The sequence below is a fragment of the Emys orbicularis genome, chromosome 7 (assembly GCF_028017835.1).
Source record: "Emys orbicularis isolate rEmyOrb1 chromosome 7, rEmyOrb1.hap1, whole genome shotgun sequence".
NCBI lineage: Eukaryota > Metazoa > Chordata > Testudines > Emydidae > Emys > Emys orbicularis.
Window position 1 is genome coordinate 75,944,994 of NC_088689.1, and position 21,934 is coordinate 75,966,927.

General features: G+C 46.7%; 1 protein-coding gene across 1 annotated transcript; it reads right to left on the reverse strand.

Moving 5' to 3' along the window:
• Positions 1–4,618: 4,618 nt before the first annotated feature.
• Positions 4,619–21,704, reverse strand: FUT11 (fucosyltransferase 11). Its single transcript, XM_065407585.1, has 3 exons — positions 20,961–21,704; positions 18,081–18,706; positions 4,619–6,742 (listed from the first exon to the last, which is right to left on the reverse strand). Exons 1-3 carry the CDS (start codon positions 21,702–21,704, stop codon positions 6,595–6,597), a joined length of 1,518 nt encoding a protein of 505 aa, XP_065263657.1. The 3' UTR covers positions 4,619–6,594.
• Between the last annotated feature and the right edge of the window lie 230 nt (positions 21,705–21,934).

The window sequence follows — 21,934 nt, forward strand, 5'->3', positions numbered from 1 at the left end:
ACGACCATAGATGCTCCCGCCGCTCTTACGGCACCCTGCGGTCAACCTCGACCTCGGCACCCAGCTGCCTGTCCCTGAGCCGCCCCGCCCCTCAAGAGCAGCCTGCACCGCTCGGCACCCAAGCCGGTCAGTGGCAGGGGGCACCGTGGCAGGGGCAATGGTGTCAATGGGCACCGTGGCCACAACTGCCCACCCAGGCGAGACCCCGGTCGGTAGCCGGAGCGTCCCAGGCCCATTCAGTGTCCCCCCCCTCGACAGAGTCAAAAGTCGACGGGTACCGAGCCGGCGGCACCGGGCCCGGATTCAGTCTTGGGGGTCGAACCACCGGCACCTCCCGACGCCCTGGGAGCCGGCCCGGCCCCCTCGCTGGCGCCGGAGGAGACCATAGCGGCCCCTCCGCCCATCCTACAGGAGGACTTTAAAGCTCCTCAAGAGCTCCTCAAGCGGGTGGCCTCAAATCTCCAGCTCCAGGCTGAGAAGATGGAGGAGCCATCGGACACCCTTTTCAATGTGCTGTCCTCCTCGGCACTGGGCCGTGTGGCCCTACCTCTCCACCAAAGGGTAGCCAACATATCAACTGCCCTATGGCAAACGCCAGCTTCCTTGGCACCCATCTCCAAGAAAGCAGAGAGGAAGTACTTTGTCCCGGCTAAGGGACATGAGTACCTGTACTCCCACCCGACACCCAACTCTTTGGTGGTGGAGTCAGTGAATCGGGTACTGCTAAGGGAAAAACTTCCGGCACTGGTGCACGTGGCGAGCACACACACCTACTGTGGAATACACATGAGCAATCACTCGAAGAAGAACTGGGCTTGTTTAGTCTGCAGAAGAGAAGAGTGAGGGGGGATTTGATAGTAGCCTTCAAGTACCTGAAGGGGGGTTCCAAAGAGGATGGAGCTCGGCTGTTCTCGCGGTGGCAGATGACAGAACAAGGAGTAATGGTCTCAAGTTGCAGTGGGAGAGGCCTAGGTTGGATATTAGGAAACACTATTTCACTAGGAGGGTAGTGAAGCACTGGAATGGGTTACCTAGGGAGGTGGTGGAATCTCCAGCCTTAGAGGTTTTTAAGGTCAGGCCTGACAAAGCCCTGTCGGGGATGATTTAGTTGGGGATTGGTCCTGCTTTGAGCAGGGGAGTCTTAGGGTGACCAGATGTCCCGATTTTATAGGGACAGTCCCAATATTTGGGGCTTTTTCTTATATAGGCGGCTATTACCCCCCACACACTGTCCCAATTTTTCATACTTGCTATCTGGGCACCCTAGCTGGACTAGATGACCTCCTGAGGTCTCTTCCAACCTTAATCTTCTATGATTCTAAGGGGAGCTCCGGGGCTCAACAGTTATTAGCCTGGAGCAGAAATGACAACAGCTCTTCAGCCTAAGAGGGAGAATTCCTTCCCCTCCTTCCATCTGCAGCGTTTCCCCTGCAGCCAGCTATGTTATTCAGACTAGGCACTGGAGGGAAGAGTTTAGGCACTACTTATTACACGACAGATATACCTCAAACACTGTTGATAATCCACACCCATATTAGACCAGAGACACTGTGGCAGTTACAGCCAATCCAATCTCTCCTTTTACTACTATGGGTAGCTTGGAAGTAGATAAGTGTACAAAGGACTTCGAGAGCTAAAAACAAGACTTGGAAGAATGCCACAGTGTAAGAGAGTAGAGAAGTCATGTCATGTAAAGCAACAAGAAATATAGTTCCTTTCATTCAATTTTTGCAAGTTCATCACTATGTGACTGCAATAGAAAAGAGGATGATTCTTACAGCACTGAAAATAAATGTAAAATACAGGGGGAAAAATCTATTGAAAGAGGCTGATTAAAGCTGGTTTTAAAGCAAAACAATTGCATTTAGAGAACTTTGAAGAAGAGTCAGGGAAAATGTTTATGATAAATCTGCATACACATAAGGAAACATGCTATTACTAGTGCTATTAAAGAAATACAAGATAAGTTACTCAATGCTAATCGTATATGGCCCACATGAAGTGACATGCTAGCAACAATAGCTACCCTCATGTGCGGAGGGATATTGCAGTCAGTTATGAGAAGGTGAGTAACCGTTTTTCCTTCTTTGAGTGATTGCTCATATCGATTTCAATGAGGTGACTCCCAAGCCTTTCCTAGGCGGTAGTGTTGGAGTTATGGAGTCGCTGATTGGAGCACCGCTCTGCCAAAAGCTGCATCATCTCTGGCGTGCTGGACAATGGTGTAATGAGAGGTGAACGTATGTATCGAGGACCAAGTTGCTGCCCTGCAGATTTCTTGTACTGGGACCTGGGCCAGGAATGCCACTTATGAGGCCTGAGCTCTCATGGAGTGTGCCGTAAGTGCCGGGGCTGGTATTTTGGCCAGCTTGTAGCACGTGCGGATGCATGACATGATCCAGGAAGATATTCTCTGAGATGAGACCGGGAGTCCTTTCATCCGTTCTGCCACTGCTATGAACTGGTTCGACTTTCTGAACGGCTTAGTGCGCTCGATGTAAAAGCCTACTGCTCGCTGAACATCCAGGGAGTGCAGCCTCTGCTCACAGCTACTGGCACAAGGCTTAGGATAAAAAACAGGTAGGAAAATGTCCTGACTAGTGTGGAAGTGTGACACAACCTTAGGAAGAAAGGCTGGATGAGATCTGAGTTGCACCTTATCCCTGTGGAAAACCGTGTAAGTTGGGTCTGAGGTAAGCGCCTTTAACTCAGACACCCTCCTTGCTGATGTAATGGCGACCAGGAAGCCTACCTTCCACGACAGATAGAGAAGGGAGCAAGTCGCCCGCGGTTCAAATGGGGGCGCCATTAGCCTGGAGAGGACCAGGATATGGTCCCACACGGGGACAGGCTGTCTGATCTGGGGATGTAGATGTTCCAAACCCTTGAGGAACCAGCAAACCATAGGGTTGGTGAAGACAGAGCGCCTAGACGCTCCCTGGTGGGAAGCTGAGATAGCAGCGAGGTGTACCTTTATGGAGGATGCTGCCAGGCCTTGCTGTTTCAGGTGCAGAAGATACTCTAAGATGAGAGGTACTGGTGCCTGAAGAGGAGGTGCACGACGCTGGTCACACCAACAAGTAAATCTTTTCCACTTTGCCAGCTATGTGGTTCTAGTGGAGGGCTTCCTGCTGCCGAGTAGGACCTCCCTTACCTGTTCTGAGCACAGAAGTTCCATGGGGTTCAGCCATGAAGCTTCGAAGCTGTGAGGTGGAGGGACTGCAGGTCGGGGGTGATGAAGACAACTGTGGTCCTGAGTGATCAGATTGGGAAGGAGTGGCAATGTGATTGGGGCGACCACTGACAGTTCCAGGAGCATGGTGTACCAGTGTTGTCGAGGCCACGCTGGTGCCTCCAGAATTATCTCTGCCCCGTCCCTGTGCACAAGAGGGAACAGGGGAAAGGTGTACAGCAGGCGGCCTCCCCAGGGTAGCAGGAATGCGTCTGTGATTGAGCCTGATAGACATATTTAATCTTAATATGGTTTCCACATTTTTAATGTTTGTTGCTGTTCAATCATGCGCTGGATGTTTGTGTGTGTGTGTGTGGGGAGGGGTTGGAATTGCAACTTTAACTGTAAAAAACACAAAACGTTAACAGTTGCAAGACACAAGTGAAAAGGAAAAAATTAGTGCACGGGGTGTTGTATTACAGACTTGAATCAAATCTGCACCAGAATACCCAGGTTTTGTGAAGGGAGTCATTTCTTGGGGCCAGACCCATGCAGATGGAAGGAATTCAATCTCACCAAGCTGCTGAGTAGAAGCTGAATCACTGTGCAGCCATTACTGCAACCTTAAGGCCGCAGTTAATCCTGCTGCTGCTCCCACATCCCTACTCTACATGGAGTGATGACTGGTGGGTCCACATTGGATAGTGGATCTGCCACTGTCTTGCTCCTCCCCATATCTATCTCTCTGTCTCCGTACCCCAAAACCTTGCTGCATAGGGATGCAAAGGGAATCTCAGAGAATGGGGCTGACGCTGTGCAGTGGTTGCAGATCCAATGAACAGAGCTGACACCCATCCCAAAATCTGCCCATAGCCTATGCAGCAGAACCACATGAGGCCTACAACAAGTGGGGCTTCCGTTGTAACAGAAGGCAGAACTGGATTTTCTCCCTGAAAACAATTATATATGAGTTTGAGTCAGAAATCACAGGAGATAAGATCAGGGACAGTAAGGTAGATGCAGGGGTAAATTAGAGTCAAAGACATAGCATGAGAGGCTATTACTAAAGGATGCAAAAGCATGCAAGATAAGAAGCAAATGGATGGCCAGAGTGTGTGTTTGGATACCTCGCTTAAAGTAGGAGAGGACAAAAAGAAATTCTTCAGTCTTCAGTAAACAAAAAAAAATACTAACAGAAGATTTAATGCAGTACTAGTTAACAGGAAAGGGAAAAGCCACAGGGCAGAATTACTTAATACATTCAATAAGCAGGGCTCAGGGAAACTCTCAACCCTGGTAACTGGCAGAAGCGGTATTAGAACTGGCTATTATTTTTGAGATCTTATGGAGGACAGGCAAGGCCCTGCTGAATTGTTGGAAGAATTAGGCAAGCACAGGATTTGTAGGCACCAAAGGGAAAACAGGTGAAAAATGGTAGGCAACATGAGTTTATTAAACAAATCATGCTAAGTTTGTGTGTGTGACTGGATAACAAGTTTAGTTGCTAAATAAAAGGCAGAAGGGAACATATCTCCATTTTAGTAAGGCATCTGATACAGTTCCATGTGGCAGTCCCTTAAAAAACAGATTAGATGGAATTTACATAAAATGACTGAACTGAATGAAAAAAATGAACATAAATGATCAATGATTCAATGTCAAGTTAGGAGGAGATGCTGTCTGATGTTCCTTAGAGGTCTGTTCTGGGTCCAGCACTATTAATACTTTCATTAGGGACTTATCCCATTGGATAAGTTGCCATCTTATCCAATGGGAGGGATAAGATGGCAACAAGAGCAAGTGAAACAAATTCTGATTATATGACGCTGGGATGGAGTGTAGATAGTTTGGAGAATGGAATTAAAATACTCTATTGATAAACTGAAAAAAGGGCTAAAAATCAATAAAATGAGAGAGAGATAACTGCAGAGAAACACGTCTATGAAGGATTAATCAACTGCACAAAAACAGAACAAAGATACACTGCATATAGGCACAAGACAGCATCTAGTCGCCATAATGGATGATAAATTAAACAAGTCAACAATACAATGCTGTTGTAAAAGAGGTTGTATTAATAGCAGTAATAAATGTAAAACATTATTCCACTTTCATCCGCACTGATTATGGCTATGGTTCAATTCTAAATACTTTTCCCCCAGCACCAGGCCTGCGGCTGCCAGGGAGAGTCAGCTCTCCTTCCCAGCCCCAGCTCAAGGGCTGCCGTGGCAGGGGAGAGAGGGCACATCCATCACATTAGAAAGGTAAGACTACTGATATTAAAATATGAGTTGTGTGCTTTTATTTGTAGAACAAAAAAAATTATTATTAAGTTTTTTATATAGCACTTTTATCCAAAGGGCTTTACAATAGTTAGCTAATGGTACAAACAATATTTGAAAAGATCATTAAGTGGTCCGCCGAGACTCTCAGCAATTTTCCAGTGATCCACAGGAAAAAAAAGTTTGAGAACCACTGGGTTAGAGGGATGGTCTAAGATCCGTTGTCATTAGTTCACGGAACACAGGATAAGTAGTGAATTGGACTCACACAGCATGTAAATCGCACATGTGCTCATGCCCACACAGTGTGGGGGTATAAATTGCACAGTTCTTTCCATATCCTGATCATTATGAGATTTACAGGAGTAAGAAATACCACATCTGAAATGATGTTTTTGCCAAGACCACTAAGATTGTCATCATTTAACAGAAGTGAACTCTGTTTGATGGAGGGGAGGGAAGGGGAGGGGAAGGGAAAAAGCTTCCTGAAATTTACTATGTTTGAGGCTTATTCACTTGAAGGGGGAATGCTTTATCACTGAAGTTTCATAAGGCATAACCCCTCTCCCCAGATATTAATCTATCATAATTGCCTCACTGGAAAAATTACCTGTTCATAAAAGCTGGTCATTTACCAGTATCCCTGATTTTAAAAAAACACCCATCTTAATGGGAGGGATAAGTGCCTAGCGAAATAAAAAGCCTTTACAAAAATAATACTGAATATGTGGAATTAAATTCCTGAAATGAAACAAGCTCAGGACACCTCAGTTCAGCCTCAACTGGCCTATGTTCCAAGTCATTTGGCACAAAGTGTAATACTTTTTTGGTCAGAAGGAAATTACACTGAAAGCACAAAGAGATTGAATTCTTCTCTGACCCCAGACTCTGAAGACGGTGTCTCCAGAACAGGGCCCACTGCTGAAGTGGTATGTGTGTGTGTGGGGGGTGTGTGTGTGAACTCAAGCCTGATCAGACTGACTGTCCTCAGACCCCATGAAAGGAAGGACTCCAAAGTCAGAATGAGATACAAGATGAGCAATTCCTCTTGCGTTCCAAAACACAGTCTTCGGAGACAGGTAAAAGTCCCTACCATCCCAGCCTTCCATGTAACACTGAACCAGGTGCTCATGACGATGGTCATTGCTGTCTGGTCCTCTTCAGGAAGATCTCATGCATGTAATCCCAAAATCTTCCCTGATGAGACTCGTTGTGGTGAATCATGGTGGTGAGAGCCTCACCCTGGTCAAGACTCTGCCAATAATCCTGTAGCCACATCTCCTTCCAGCTGAAACATAGAAGAGGGAAAGCACAACAAGCCATTAGAAAGTGAGGGGGTCTGAAGCGGAACCAACATTAAGACTGAATTCCTCTCTCACCTAAGAGGGGACTACGAAGGACAGAGGTTGGGGAAGCTCATTATTAAATATTGGAATTACTGAGTCACTGTGCTCTCTCTCAATCAGGGATTCTCAAACTTTTTCTATTGGTGACCCCTTTTCACACAGCAAGCCTCTGAGTGCAACCCCCCCCCTTATAAATTAAAAACACAAACTATTTCTAAGTGCTAAATGTACCACACATTTTTATTTAAATTATTGTTATAAGCAGAAAAGTTATTTTTTTAACTAGTTACTGTTTAATAACGGGGGTCAGGGCACGAAGAAACTTTGTCAAAGCAGACTTAGTGCCCTATTGCCACCCTTACTTCTGTGCTGCTGCTGGCAGCAGGCATTGCCTTCAGAGCTGGGTGGCTGGAGAGTGGCAGCTGCTGGCTGGAGAGTGGCAGCTGCAGGCCGGGCACCCAGCTCTGAAGGCAGCACAGCCACCAGCAGCAGTGCAGAACTGCAGAAGTAAGGGTGGCAATGCCACACTATGCCACCCGTACTTCTGTGTCACGTTTGGTCTTTGCACTTGGAGACATGGCTATGGGGGGCAGGGACTAAAGCAAATTTTGGGGTGGCTATAGCCCCTGCAAGCCACCCCTCCTAGCACCGCGCCTGCCTGTGTGTGTGTCTGTTAAATTATAAATTACTTTTTTTTTTTTTTTTGCCCATCTCAGTGTTCTGATTGGTCTGCGGTTTAATGCAGCTCTTCAGATGCTGAACAATCAAGCCCTCTAATGTTGTCTCAAGACAACAAATCTGTGCACACGATACTACAATCCCCAGAGTCCCAATTCCTTAAAGTGGTGGTGATAAAAAAATATACTTTGTTTAGGAACAACAATCACTGCATTATATGTTTACAATACTTCTGAAGTAAATACAGTACATTGTAACAGAAAGGTGTGTGTAATTTTCTAAAATGCTAGATTTAAATTATATACTGTATAGCAGTTGCTCTGTTTCATGCAGGTGTTTGAGACCCCCATGTAATAACTGCATGACCCCGTTTGAGAACCCCAGCTCTAAATGTATTCAAAGAAACCTGAAGGGAATTTACGTAGCAGAAACTACGACACCTTAGTACTGGCTTTGGAACTTGCTTAGATTTTGTGTTTGTGAATTTAGTGCTAGGGTAAGACAGAACATCAACAGCTTTGAAGAATGAAGTCCTCTAATAAAATAAACCCTTGCACAGAATCCTAACCTGGAACGACCACCTCTAGGAGGTGGAAAGTAGCTCTCCATGGCCCATATAGCGATAACTGGAGATGGGGTGAGACCACAACTCATATCATAGTAAACACTAAACAGCTATCAGATGGGAACAGCTTTTGGTCATAAGAAGCCTAGGCTGTATTTGAATCAGTAATCAAGAGAGGAAAGGCTTTGAATCCCATCAATCCCTCGAGCCTTACAGTTACTCAGCTTTTTTTTGGGGGGGGGGGGGAAGGGAGGGAGAGATATACTAAGGTTCTCAAACTTTGTCATAGCATGGACTACATCTTAATAGAAAGTGTGTGTATGGCAGCTCCCTTCCCATTCATAGTCATGTGGAGCACCTCCTCTCCCATTCATATTGTGACAGAGTACGCCAAAGCTTCATGTAAGTAATCACTGAGGTCGTTCCATGACTAGCTAAACCTGGCAGGTTCGTGATGATCCCTAACATTCAGCCTCTCATGGAATATGTTCCCTCCTCAGCCAAGCAAGAATATCACAGATTCTGGCCACAAAAACTGAGTGGGGTGCCATTTCAAACCTGTCCATATCAGCTACACAGTACTTATTGCTCATCCATGGTGCCAAGCTCATTTGTCCCCCCCCCCAGATGATGAGTACAGCACTTCTGGCACCAATTCTACTCATCACAGGATGAATAAACCTTCAAGCCTGTGTTGCCCAGAAGCAATCCTCACATATATAGTACAAAAGTCCCAAAGGAATTGTACAGTGTGGTCAGAGAAATGTTCTTTGTGAACATTGAAATGTGAATGTACATTCTAGACCAATAGAATTAGTTTTCCCATTATCAGTAATGCCACTTGAAGTGGAAGGTTTCTTCAGAGTATATCTGTAGGGATCCCAGAACTTACCTTTCAGAACTGATCAATAAGCACAGGATTGGGGGCAGAGAAGCTTGCTCTTGCAGTCAAACTGCCTCAAATCTCATTAGGAGAAAGCAGCATTCAGATGTGCTGTGAGCCCTCTTCAATCAGTCCAGGATAGATGTCTTTTGTGGAACTGAACGTGTGTGTGGAAATAAAGAACAATCATTTGAAATATTTCCTCCAAGCCCTGAGAAGTGGTGGAGGGATAATGGAAAAGGAAGCATTCTGGGCCTGAATTTTGGGGAAAATGAGGTTGTAAGTTAATCAGGTATCAGAGTTAATGTTTCATCCTCTTTCAAAAATGATCCATGGATCATTTTGGTTTATGATTAGGATTAATATATATAAATTTATATACTTTTCATGGGTAACATCATTTTATCAGCAAACAGTGCTAGTAACAGTTCTTCAAGGTCCAAACTGAAGCCGAGACTCAATGAATATCTCATGGGCTTCCTACAGGAATTACAGCCTTGATAAGGACAACCTGACATTTTTCTTTTTACATCACCATTAACAGTTTTTGAGTGGGGAACATAATAAATTTCACTCTGACCTTCAACTCTCTCCTTTTGGAATACTAAAAAGCTTGTGCCCCAGCATGAAGGAACTAGCACTGAACTGTACATATACATGATCTAGAGGATGGCGTGGACTGCACTCTCAGCAAGTTTGCAGATGACACTAAACTGGGAGGAGTGGTAGATACGCTGGAGGGTAGGGATAGGATACAGAGGGACCTAGACAAATTACAGGATTGGGCCAAAAGAAACCTGATGAGGTTCAACAAGGACAAGTGCAGAGTCCTGCACTTAGGATGGAAGAATCCCATGCACTGGTACAGACTAGGGACTGAGTGGCTAGGCAGCAGTTCTGCAGAAAAGGACCAAGGGGTTACAGTGGATGAGAAGCTGGATATGAGTCAACAGTGTGCCCTTGATGCCAAGAAGGCCAACGGCATTTTGGGCTGTATAAGTAGGGGCACTGCCAGCAGATCGAGAGACATGATCATTCCCCTCTATTTGACATTGGTGAGGCCTCATCTGGAGTACTGTGTCCAGTTTTGGGCCTCACACTACAAGAAGGATGTGGAAAAATTGGAAAGAGTCCAGCGGAGGGCAACAAAAATGATTAGGGGCTGGAACTTATGAGGAGAGGCTGAGGGAACTGGGATTATTTAGTCTGCGGAAGAGAAGAATGAGGGGGGATTTGATAGCTGCTTTCAACTACCTGAAAGGGGGTTCCAAAGAGGATGGATCTAGACTGTTCTCAGTGGTAGCAGATGACAGAACAAGGAGTAATGGTCTCAAGTTGCAGTGGGGGAGGTTTAGGTTGGATATTAGGAAAAAGTTTTTCACTGGGAGGGTGGTGAAGCACTGGAATGGGTTACCTAGGGAGGTGGTGGAATCTCCTTCCTTAGAGGTTTTTAAGGTCAGGCTTGACAAAGCCCTGTCTGGGATGATTTAGTTGGGAATTGGTCCTGCTTTCAGCAGGGGGTCGGACTAGTTGACCTCCTGAGGTCCCTTCTGTGATGTTGTGCAGTCTATATGGTTTTAGAAAAATATGGTAAAAAGTGAATATAACGTAACTGGGATATGCTTCATGCAAAAGGTCTCTTGTAAGGTATCATTATGAGCTTTGTAATCTACTGAGTGTGATCATCCTATTTGTATAAATGTACCACTCTTGTATCTAAAACTAGAAATATAAAATATAACTCTGAGGGCCTATTGTAATTATGTAAAGTGTGGGCCATTAAGGATGGTTTGGAATCTTGATGACTCCCATTGTCTGCAGATGGCTGTATTTACCTGTGAGTCTTCCTGTATATGTGTGTGCTGGCAAGAGAGTAATGAAGTCTTGCAGTGACATGTGATCATGTCACCTGAACTGGAATCCATCTTTAACCTGGTGCTTTTCCAGTGAGGGGGGGATGGAAACCCAGAGGGACAAAGGGTTCCCGCCTTATGCAAAAGATATATAAAGGGGTGGAACAGAACAAAGAGGAGAGAGGAGCCATCATGAAGAATCCCCTAGCTATCACCTGAGCTGGAACAAGAGCTGTACCAGGGGAAAGAATTGTGCCCAGGCCTGGAAGGTGTCCAGTCTGAGAAAAACTTACTGAAGCATCTCTGAGGGTGAGATTATCTGTATTTAGTTTGATTAGACATAGATTTGCGCATTTTATTTTATTTTGCTTGGTGACTTACTTTGTTCTGTCTGTTACTACTTGGAACCACTTAAATCCTACTGTCTGTATTTAATAAAATCACTTTTTATTTAGTAATTTACTCAGAGTATGTATTAATACCTGGGGGAGCAAACAACTGTGCATATCTCTTTATCAGTGTTATAGCGGGCGAACAATTTATGAGTTTGCCCTGCATAAGCTTTATGCAGGGTAAAACGGATTTATCTGGGTTTAGACCCCATTGGGAGTTGGGCATCTGAGTGCTAAAGACAAGCACACTACTGTGAGCTGTTTTCAGGTAAACTTGCAGCTTTGGGACAAGTGATTCAGACCCTGGGTCTGTGTTAGAGCAGACTGGAGTGTCTGGCTCAGCAAGACAGGGTGCTGGAGTCCTGAGCTGGCAGGGAAAACAGGAGCAGAAGTAGTCTTGGTACATTGGGTGGCAGCTCCCAAGGGGGTTTCTGTGATCCAACCCGTCACACCTTCCAACCCTGATATTCTATGATTCTATGATTAAAACAAAAGAAACCTTTGACTCTAATACTGTTGACCCCTGGTAAACACCTTTATAACAAGAACAATTCTACTAGGCTAAATTATGTTATATCTATACTTGTGTGGGTTTGAAATTGTTCTGGTCTGTGCTTTTCCTGTCCTGAATTAAATTCTAGTGTGTGTATATAATGAGACTAGTGTACGTCTCCATCATCCCACTAGTATATTTCACTTCCACCTGGAGTATCTTATACTACCAAACATTTGTAACCTTTGGCTCCTATCCTCTGCAATCTAAGCATCTTCCCAATGACAGACATAACATTCAAAGACATTCAGGTAAGTAGGAAGGTGTTGTCACTCACCCTCCTAAACATGTAAGTCTTACAGTGATTTTGTCAAAAGCCCGATTCTGGAATATAAATCCATATCAATAGAACAGATGTGGCCCTTCCCCTCACACAAGAATTATGGACAACTCTCCATTATATGCTCTTGAAAGTACTATACTACACAGCTCAAGAGTAATTTCAGGTTCTGGTTCCTAGTAAACAGAACCCCTCATCACAAGCAGATAGGTCACTTAGTCACAATCAGAGTGGCCAAGGATTCAACTGTCTACAGAAACTGAACCATCCTCTCATACCTAGAAATAGTTTCTCTATGGGCTATGGCTACACTGCAATGCAAGCTCACACTGCAAACTTGGGCTCAAGCCTATCGGGCCCCTTCCATCTATGCACAAATCACGCTAACTCAAGGCTCAGACCCCGAGTCGCAGGAGTCCAAGGGGAGGGTCTGAACCTGAGTAAAATCAGGACCCCGGGTTCAAGCCCTATTGCTTTGCAGTGTAGATGCAGACCCACTGGACTCATGCTCTAGGAGTCCACCAAAAGTATTCCACAATCCCACGTGGCCTCTGTGTCTTCTGGACAGTCAAGTTTTCCCACACTGCACCACGAACAAAGGGTTAGAGCAGTTACATTGCTAGGATGCTAGGAAGTCTGGGATATGGGTGGTTGGACTTAGACCCACATAATGCAGTGTAGATGCTGGAGCCCCAGGTTGGGACCCAGGGTTTAACAATTCCTATTCTATGAAAGGTCTTGAGGCAACAGGGCTGCCAAGCCAGCACCTTTCAACAGCACTAAAGTCACTGTACTCAAGTGTTTAAAAAGATAAATGTATACCAAGTATGATTGTAAATACAAGCCTCACCCTTGTACATAAAGGTTATTGCACATGCAGACACACATTGTATGGTACAGTAATAGGGTAGAATCCCTTTAAATAGTTTGTGAGCACTCTAGTTGCTCTCACTGTTGTTTATGTTTAGAAGTCATCAGATCCTGCCAGGGCAGCAGCATATATATGTAGCTAGGCTTTGCACATTGTATATATAGTTAGTAAACAGCTATGTGGACCCAATTGTGCTTTTGTAGTTCCTACTTATTACATACGTAATAAGCAAAAGACAACATACACGTTCTGACAGGCACAACAGGGTATCAGCCAAACTGATTTTGCTGGCTTGTGACACTATAGTCAGATTACGAAGCTTCATAAGACTGTAATTATGAAATTACACAACCATGGAACAAAACTAAAGTTTGGCACAAGACAGTGGCAATTCTGAGTTTCTGTCACTCCACTGATAGCTCTTTACCGTTCTTCTCTATTTTGGTGGTACAGATGGTTAAAGCCCAAATTCTCATCTGGAATCCTGCTGGTCACCTCATGGAAGCTGGACTGTATAGCATACGGATATCTTTCTACAGCACATGGCCAGGAAGCATAGAAGTATTGTGTTGTGTGATCTCACCATTTTCCTCTGGTCTGATGGCCTAGATACAAGTTATCTGTAAATAATGGGTGAGGGGTCTACTGTTGGTCAGCGAGACACTAAGGGTATGTCTACACTACAAAATTAGGTTGATTTTATAGAAGTCGATTTTATACAGTCTATTGTGTACATCCACACTAAGCGCATTAAGTTGGCGGAGTGCGTCCTCACTACCGCGGCTAGCATCGACTTACAGAGCGGTGCACTGTGGGTAGCTATCCCACAGTTCCTGCAGTCTCCGCTGCCCATTGGAATACTGGGTTAAGCTCCCAATTCCTGATGGGGCAAAAAATTTGTTGTGGATGGTTTTGGGTACATGTCGTCAGGCCCCCCCCCTTCCGTGAAAGCAACGGCAGACAATCGTTTTGTGCCTTTTTTCCAGGGTCCTGTCCGCCGGACCCGCTCAGCCCGCTGCCTGCCTGGATGATGGGAACCCCAGGCAGGCAGCGGGCTGAGCGGGGCTGACAGACGGAGTCCCAGACCGGCAGCGGGTTGAGCGGCTCAGCCCGCTGCCGGTCTGGGGCTCCGTCCGCTGGCTCCTGCCAGCCGGAGTCCTGCTCAGCCCCGCTCAGCTGGCAGACCTCGGTGAGGTAGATCGGGGTGCCTGGACAGACATGGCTGTCCTCCTCTTAGAGCACCGAATGGGAGTGACTCCAGGTCATTCTCTTCTTTAAGTTTCGTCTCATGGAGATTCAGTCCTGCCTGGAATATCATGCAAGCTGGAGGCTTCTGCCTCAGGCTGCTCTCCCAGCCGGCATTACCGTGCGGTCGCACCTACCCCAGTCTGCCCCTTGCTCCCATGGCTCATAAAGCCTGGACAGTAGTAAGGAGCAGTTCAATTTATGGAATGACAAATCCAGAACGAAGGATTGCACTCTATGGGCCACGTTAAGATTATTTCAGAGTCCTAGATAGCATTTAGTCCCTATAAAAGGCTTCATGAAAATTTCCCCCCGCCCCTAACAAAAATGTTAATTTATTATCAGAGCAGCTGAAAGGGTAAGGAACCCGGGACTATAACTTAGAGAGAGCTTCCATATTATTTAACTCATAATTGATATAATTCAAAGTAAAATTTCACAGTGCAGTCTGTTCTAAGACTTAAAATGCAGGATGGGAGTCAGAAAAAGAACAGTGACCTGTTTCCGCCCGGTTTTGAACCGGGGACGTTTCGCATGTCAGGTGAATGTGATAACCACTACACTATGGGGCTTCTCTTTTTTTGCCACAGACTTTGCCGAATGCACAGGAATGTTTTCTCTAGCTACAGAAGCTACCTAATGCAATGCCTATATCTATGGCCTTCCTGCTCACAAAGCAGTCATGCCCCCGCCCAAGGCTGACACAGCGCAGAGTGCATGTTACACAGCGACCTGGCTCGGGCAGGATCGCTAGCGAGGCATGATACTTTTGACGTTAAGCAAACACAGCAATTCTTTCCTGGCCTCTGCCACTGAATGCCTCCATGCATTACGCTGTGCCCTATCAGTGCGGGAGGACTGCATGAGCTCGGAAAACATGTCATTGCGAGTGCGGGTTTTTTTGCCTTCTAATCTGCAATAACCTCAGGGACGGAGATGATAGGGGGAGCGTAGAAACATTCTTGGGGTACAGCATGCTGAATTCGCCATGCTGGCCAAACAGGAAATGAAATTCAAAAGTTCCTGGGGCTTTTCCTGTGTACCTGGCTAGTGCATCTGAGTTCAAAGTGCTGTCCAGAGCAGTCAAAATGGAGCACTCTGGGATAGCTCCTGGAGGCCAATACCGTCGAATTGCGTCCACAACTACCCCAAATTCGACCCGGCGGGTTGATTTCAGTGCTAATCCCCTCGTCGGGGAGGAGTACAGAAATCGATTTTAAGAGCCCTTTAAGTCGACAAAAATGGCTTAGTTGAGTGGACGGGTGCAGGGTTAAATCGATCTAACGCTGCTAAATTCGACCTAAACTCGTAGTGTAGACCAGGGCTAAGAGACCTCTGTGTAAGAGGCCTACAGCTTGGAATATGGAGCTACAGTATACACATCCACTCAGATTGATGATCCCCCGACAGAACCATACATTACCCTAACTTGCATCCAGAAAATCTCTCCATGCCTATTCAGTAGCAACTGTTACTTGCCTAAACTAAATCTCTTCTGCCACCTGCTGCTCAAGATGTCACCCTAACAAACAAGTACAAGAAAAGAAAAAAGACCACCACCAAGGAAAGTAGTGCGTACTCATTCTATTGACAGTGAACTTGCATAGCTTCTCTTGGCAGCTGTTTATAATGGGGGAGTGAATCTTTCTACTAAGAAAACACATTCCAAAAGCCCCTCAAAACAACCAACAGAAGATACAATCGTTTTAAAGCTTTTTGGAGCTCCTTTACTCAGGAGTTTGCTTTTGCAATTGGTCCATACATGGATCACTCGTGGTATTCTGAAAACAATAATGAAAAGGATATTAAATTTAAAATGAGATTTTTGTGTGCAATGAGTTTCATAAGGAATTATTATGACCTCAAGGTGAAATTTTGGGGGAGGGGAGACAGGACAGGGAGAAAGACATTTGTTAACATTTAATTTGGCCACTTTTAGTAGTATTCAAATGTAGAAAAATAGGTTCTTTTGAACAGTTAAGAAATTTCAAACACTTCTTTTGCACTTGGATAATTTAAATGCTTCTTTTTAAAACTTCAGACTTGCCTAAGACTTTGTCCCCGATGACAACACGTACCTCTGACATGTTAAGAAACTATTTTACAAATAAGGTGATAGAGTTCTTCCTAGGGAGGGAGTCTTCTGATATTTGAATCAATCATTCTGTTTTGTTACATTAATAGTTTATACAGTGGAAATGGCAATAGGATATGGACATTTTCAGCAGCAGGTCATGGTTCAAGAACAGCCAATGTCGGCAGTGGCTGGAAGATTTTACTATATGATGGCTGACAGCTCATGTCACACGGATTGGGTAGACTCAAACCATTTCCTAAGGGGCAGGCGTCTACAACACAAATCTCATCATGACAAGTGCCTAACTGACCTCTTTATTAGCCATCTTAGCAGAGACACAAAGGACTAAATGGACAGTGAAAATTTAAATGTTTCTCAAGACTAGAAGTGGTTGCTTCAGAACAGACCTGACGTACATTGCTGGTAAAGTGGAGGGAAGCTTACACTGCCTCTGCCCATGCTGAATCTGGCCTGTGGACAGAAGACTCCAGCCTTTAGGACTGTCAGTCCAGTATCTTTCACCAGCATTGTGCAAAAGCAGGGACAGGGCCCACTCATCCTGTTCTGAGAGTCAATCCCTTCTGAACAATTGAGACTTTAAGAACTGAGGTTCTACATAGACATTAAAGATCTTACTGTACTTTATATATGAGTAGGAATTTGTCCCAGTGTCAAACACAATTTAGGGTGGGATTTTTCAAAGTGCTCAGGGTTGGCACAACTGCTCCAACTGAAGTAAGGGGGAATTTTATTATTGTCTTCAATGGGAACAGAGTTAGGCCAACACAGAGTACATTTGGAAATCACACCCTTAATGCAATAATAATCCTTTGTACTAAGTTACATAACATATTTCATCCAAGGACCTCAAAGTGCTTTGGAAAAGTGGGTACTGTTATCATTTTACAGATAGCTTGACATGCAGAAAGGTTAAATGACTTACCGAGGTCACAGTACATTTCAGTGGCAGAGTCAACAACAGAATCCAGCTCTCCCAATCTCTTGCTTTAACCCAGGGGCGGGCAAACTATTTGGCCTGGGGGCCGCATCGGGTTTCGTAAATTGTATGGAGGGCCGGTTAGGGGAGGGGGTCATGGCCTGGCCCCCACCTCCTATCTGCCTCTCCCCCCCCCCCCAGGATTCCTGCCCCATCCAACCCCCCCTGTTCCCTGACGGCCCCCCCGGGACCCCTGCCCCATCCAACCACCCCTTCTCCCTGTCCCCTGACTGCCCCCTGCCGCCCCATCCAACCCCCCCCTCCTTCCTGACTCCTGGGACCCCTGCTCCCATTCAAACCCCTGTTCCCCCCCCCAACCCCTATCAACACCCCCGCCCCCTGGCTACCACCCCAAACTCCCCTGCCCTCTATCCAACACCCCCTGCCTGGAGCACCGGTGGCTGGCGGCGCTACAGCCATGCCGCCTGGCTGGAGCCAGGCCATGTCGCCGTCGCCACCACGCAGCTCAGAGCACTGGGTCAGGCCGGGCTCTGTAGATGCGCTGCCCCAGGAGCTCACAGCCCCGCCGCCCAGAGCATTGGAGGGACAACAGGGGAGGGGCCGGGGGTGAGCCTCCCGGGCCCGGAGCTCAGGGGCCAAGCAGGACGGTCCGGCGGACCAGATGTGGCCCGCGGGCCGTAGTTTGCCCACCCCTGCTTTAACCATTAACCAATGCTCTCTATGAATTCCCCCCCTTTTAACCACATGCTGTACACAGCATACATGACTCTTGCTTCCACTTAAGGGGTGTCATACATTTCAGCGCTGCTCTACATATGTAGTTTGAGAAGCATTTTTGAATCCTTCAGGATGAAAAGTATTAGACAAACCTGTATTAACTGGGCTTTTATAAAATGATTTTGTAAAAACAACATTCGTACAATACCTGTCTCCTGCAGAGAGATCCTCAATGTTTCCAAAGCCAGGGGCTGGCATGGGACACCCCATGTGTGTGAACTTAGCTATGTGGGGTTCAGGAGCTGGCACTTTCCCATGAGATTTCTTATGATCCCTCTCATCAGCGACTCGGATGTTCTCCCTGTCACAGATGAAACACTCAAAGCCGTTCAGGTAATTGGGCAAAGTCATGTCATTCACTCCCCACTCACGCCTCTCCATGTTCTCCAGCAGAAACTGGTTTGTAATGCCTCCCGGCTTCTTATACTCTAGGTATTTCAAATACTCCTCTCCATTCCTGTCCAGGAAGTCAAGGAACTGTGCTAGCTCTTGGGGGCTTCGGAAATCATCCACGAGGATGATGGAGAGTTCATCAGGCATCCAGTCCCGCACAGATGGGGAGCCTCGGTATACAGGGATGGCGCCCAAATGCATTGGACGCCACAGCTTCTCGGTCATGTAGTCATTGCATATGGCATTCTCCATCGCAAGATGAAACTTGTACCTGGAGATAAAGGTCATGAATTCAGAATCCTCTGTTGTGGCTGTAGAAGTGTCCCTCAGCCTCTCACTGGGAAGCTCTCGGTTATTCAGGCATTTACCATAGGAGTCTACCTAAAATAGTAATAATCATCTTTACAAAAGTAATTTCTCTGTTTTAAACTTATTTTCAGTGGAGAGATTCCTTCTGACCAGTTCCTAAGAATTTGAACTTGGCCTCTCACTCCAACATCTTCCTTCTCAACAAGTGGAGTCAGCCAAAAAATTCTAACACATCTAATATTCATTGGAGAATATTTATATTTCAACCCTCCTTCCTCTTCCAAGCACTCAATTCCTTTCCCAACAGGTTAAGAGGAATTCCCCAAGTCAATTGCTGCTCCTTGTATCCAGCAGCAGAACTGTGCCCTAGATGTTAACCATAGCTGACAGACACAAGATGCAGCGCCTCATCCCCTCCCTCACCAACTCCTGTTCTACATTGCCCACTACATAAACATAGTGCCAGGTTTCAGAGGGGTAGCCGTTAGTCTGTATCAGCAAAAACAACGAGGAGTCCTTGTGGCACCTTAGAGACTAACACATTTATTTGGGCATAAGCTTTCGTGGGCTATAACCCACTTCATCAGATACATGGAGAGGAAAATACAGCAGGCAGATATAAATACACAGCACATGAAAAGTATCAACATTTTTGTAGTGACCCAGTCCCTCTCAGTCTTTATTCAGGCCTAATTTGATGGTGTCAAGTTTGCAAATTAATTCCAGTTCTGCAGTTTCTCGTTGAAGTCTGTTTTTGAAGGTTTTTTGTTGAAGAATTGCCACTTTTAAGCCTGTTATTGAGTGTCCAGGGAGACTGAAGTGCTCTCCTATTGGTTTTTGAATGTCACAGTTCTTGATGTCTGATTTGTGTCAATTTATTTGTTTGCCTAGAGACTGTCTGGTTTGTCCAATGTACATGGCAGAGGGGCATTGCTGGCACATGATGTCATATATCACATTGGTAGATGTGCTGGGTCATTACAAAAAATAATTTTCCCTCTGTTGATACTCACATCTTCTTGTCAACTGTTGAAAATGGGCCACATCTACCATGATTGAATTGGCCTCGTTAGCACTGACCCCCCACTTGGTAAGGCAACTGCCATCTTTTCATGTGCTGTGTATTTATACCTGCCTACTGTATTTTCCACTCCATGCATCTGATGAAGTAGGTTATAGCCCACGAAAGCTCTAGGGTGCCACAAGGACTCCTTGTTGTTTTTGCTGATACAGACTAACACGGCTATCCCTCTGAAACCTGTCACTATATTTATGTAGTGGGCAATGCAGAACAGTAGTCGGTGAAGGAGGGGATGAGGCTCATTTTTTCTGTAATTTTCTCTTAAAATATACTGACACAGCACTTCACAAATGCTGTACAGACATCAATTAATCCATATCAATCTGTAACCCACTAACCCCCGTTTTTTACCCTATGACTGCAGGGATGTTAAGGGGGCACTCCACCTTGAAAGGTCCCTTAGAATATGTGCTAACTACATATGCTAAATAATCTGTTCCACCTTGTATTTAGCTGTGCCTGTGACACTAGTACCTTTCCCACACTTGAAGATCTCTGTGTAGCTCGAAAGTGTGTCTATCTCATCAACAGAAGTTGGTCCAAAAGTTGGTCTCTAATCTTCTGGGACTGATACAGTTACAACACTGCATACAGCCTCAAAAACTGAGTTAACAGCAGATCTTTGGTCTACAATACAAGATGTAACCCTGTCCGAACAGAGTTGTTAGTAATTCTATAATTGAACAAGTGCTGAACATTATTTCTCGTTTACAAGTACAGCTAAACTGTGTTCAGCTAACGTGATTGCTAGCAAGAGTGTTCATACATTATTTAATCTCCTAGGGTAGCCCTGATTTTGACAATAAGACAAATAGTTATACCCTCAGGCTAGTCCTCATTCCCATTACAACCCAATTACCTTCCCATTACAACCCAATTACCTCATCAGTATGAGGCCAGATATGGAATGCTCAAAACCAGGTAGGCTAGACCCGTTTTCATCAGCCTGAGGGTGTAGATTGCTCCCCCTCATGTAAACCAGGTTACTAACTCACCCTTACTCAGTCCCCACAGATAGTCATAGTTATCAGCCCCTCTTGGGTCTCCAGTGCTTGACTTGTCATGAAAGAAGTGCTGGAGCGCAAGCAATTTTTACACATTAGTAACTTGTGCAGCAAGCTCAGAGGTGCCAGGGCTATGAACGGCCAAGCCTAGAAATATCGGGGCTCAGCCCTGGCTCAAATTAAGCATAGCGTGTCTCCCCAACTCCTCTCTCTGCCTTCCCCCAGTAGCCCGAGCAGTTACCTGGATGTGCTTCATGAGCTCCCGCACGTATCTGTCCCTGTCGGAGGGGACATCGCAGTGGGACTGCATGTACAGCACCGGGGCATAGCCCTGCTTTCGCCACCGCTCCTTTTCCGCCAGCGGCAGAGCGGCCCGGCGCAGGTAGGCCAGGCTGGGTAGCCACTGCAGGGTCAGGGGATAGTCCGACTCCCTCCGGAAGGTGGCCGTGTAGTTGAAGAGGCTGATGCCGGGCCGGTGGGAGAGCAGGTAGTTGTTCATGGGGGACTCCTCGTGGAACAGCGCCCAGGTCTGGTGGGGCAGCCGCGGCAGCGGGGCCTCGTAGGCCCGGAAGTCCGTCCCGTAGAAGATGATGGCCTTGGTGCGCTGGTGCAGCGCCACGCGCCGGCGCCGGGTCACCAGGCAGGAGTGGCGCGCGCAGTCGATGCGCTCCGTGTCCCCCGGGAAGTGCGGGAAGAGGCCCGGGCTCCACCACAGCAGGATGGGCAACTCCCGGTTGCGGCGGGTGTCGCCGTTCCCAGGGCCCCGGTACGAGGCCGCGACCACCGCCCCGAACTCCACCGGGGACAGGCCGGTGCTGGGCTGGAAAGGGGAGCGGCCGCGGGGCTCGGGCGGCCCCTCTGTGGGCTCCCACTCCCCAGCTGCGAGCGGCCCGGCCACTGCGGCCAACACCGCCAGCGTCAAGCTCGCTGCAAGGCAACAGCACGGCCGGGACACCCGGCCCTGCCCGCCGCCCCGAACGCCCATAGCCGGCAGCTCCGCGCGGGCGCCTGCCGCTAGCCCCGCCCCTTTGCAAGTCCCTGGCACTCCAGCCCCTCCCTGTGCTGTGGCTTGCCAACTGTCCAATCACACAAAGCCAAACATTCTTGCCCCGCCCCCTTCTCTAAAGGCCCCGCCCCATTCCCTCCACCCCCCCCTCCCTCCAGCGCTCGTGCGTCCTCCACCTTAACTCATTTTCACCAGGCTGGAGCAAGTGG

What these genes read in the sequence shown, in the direction of transcription:
- FUT11 (XM_065407585.1), bottom strand. Translation starts at nt 21,704, where the DNA reads ATGGGCGTTCGGGGCGGCGGGCAGGGCCGGGTGTCCCGGCCGTGCTGT. An exon ending in AGCTCATGAAGCACATCCAG is followed by an intron (nt 18,707 to 20,960) that starts GTAACTGCTCGG and finishes TTACTATTTTAG; the next exon opens with GTAGACTCCTATGGTAAATG. An exon ending in GATCTCTCTGCAGGAGACAG is followed by an intron (nt 6,743 to 18,080) that starts GTATTGTACGAA and finishes TCTATGTTTCAG; the next exon opens with CTGGAAGGAGATGTGGCTAC.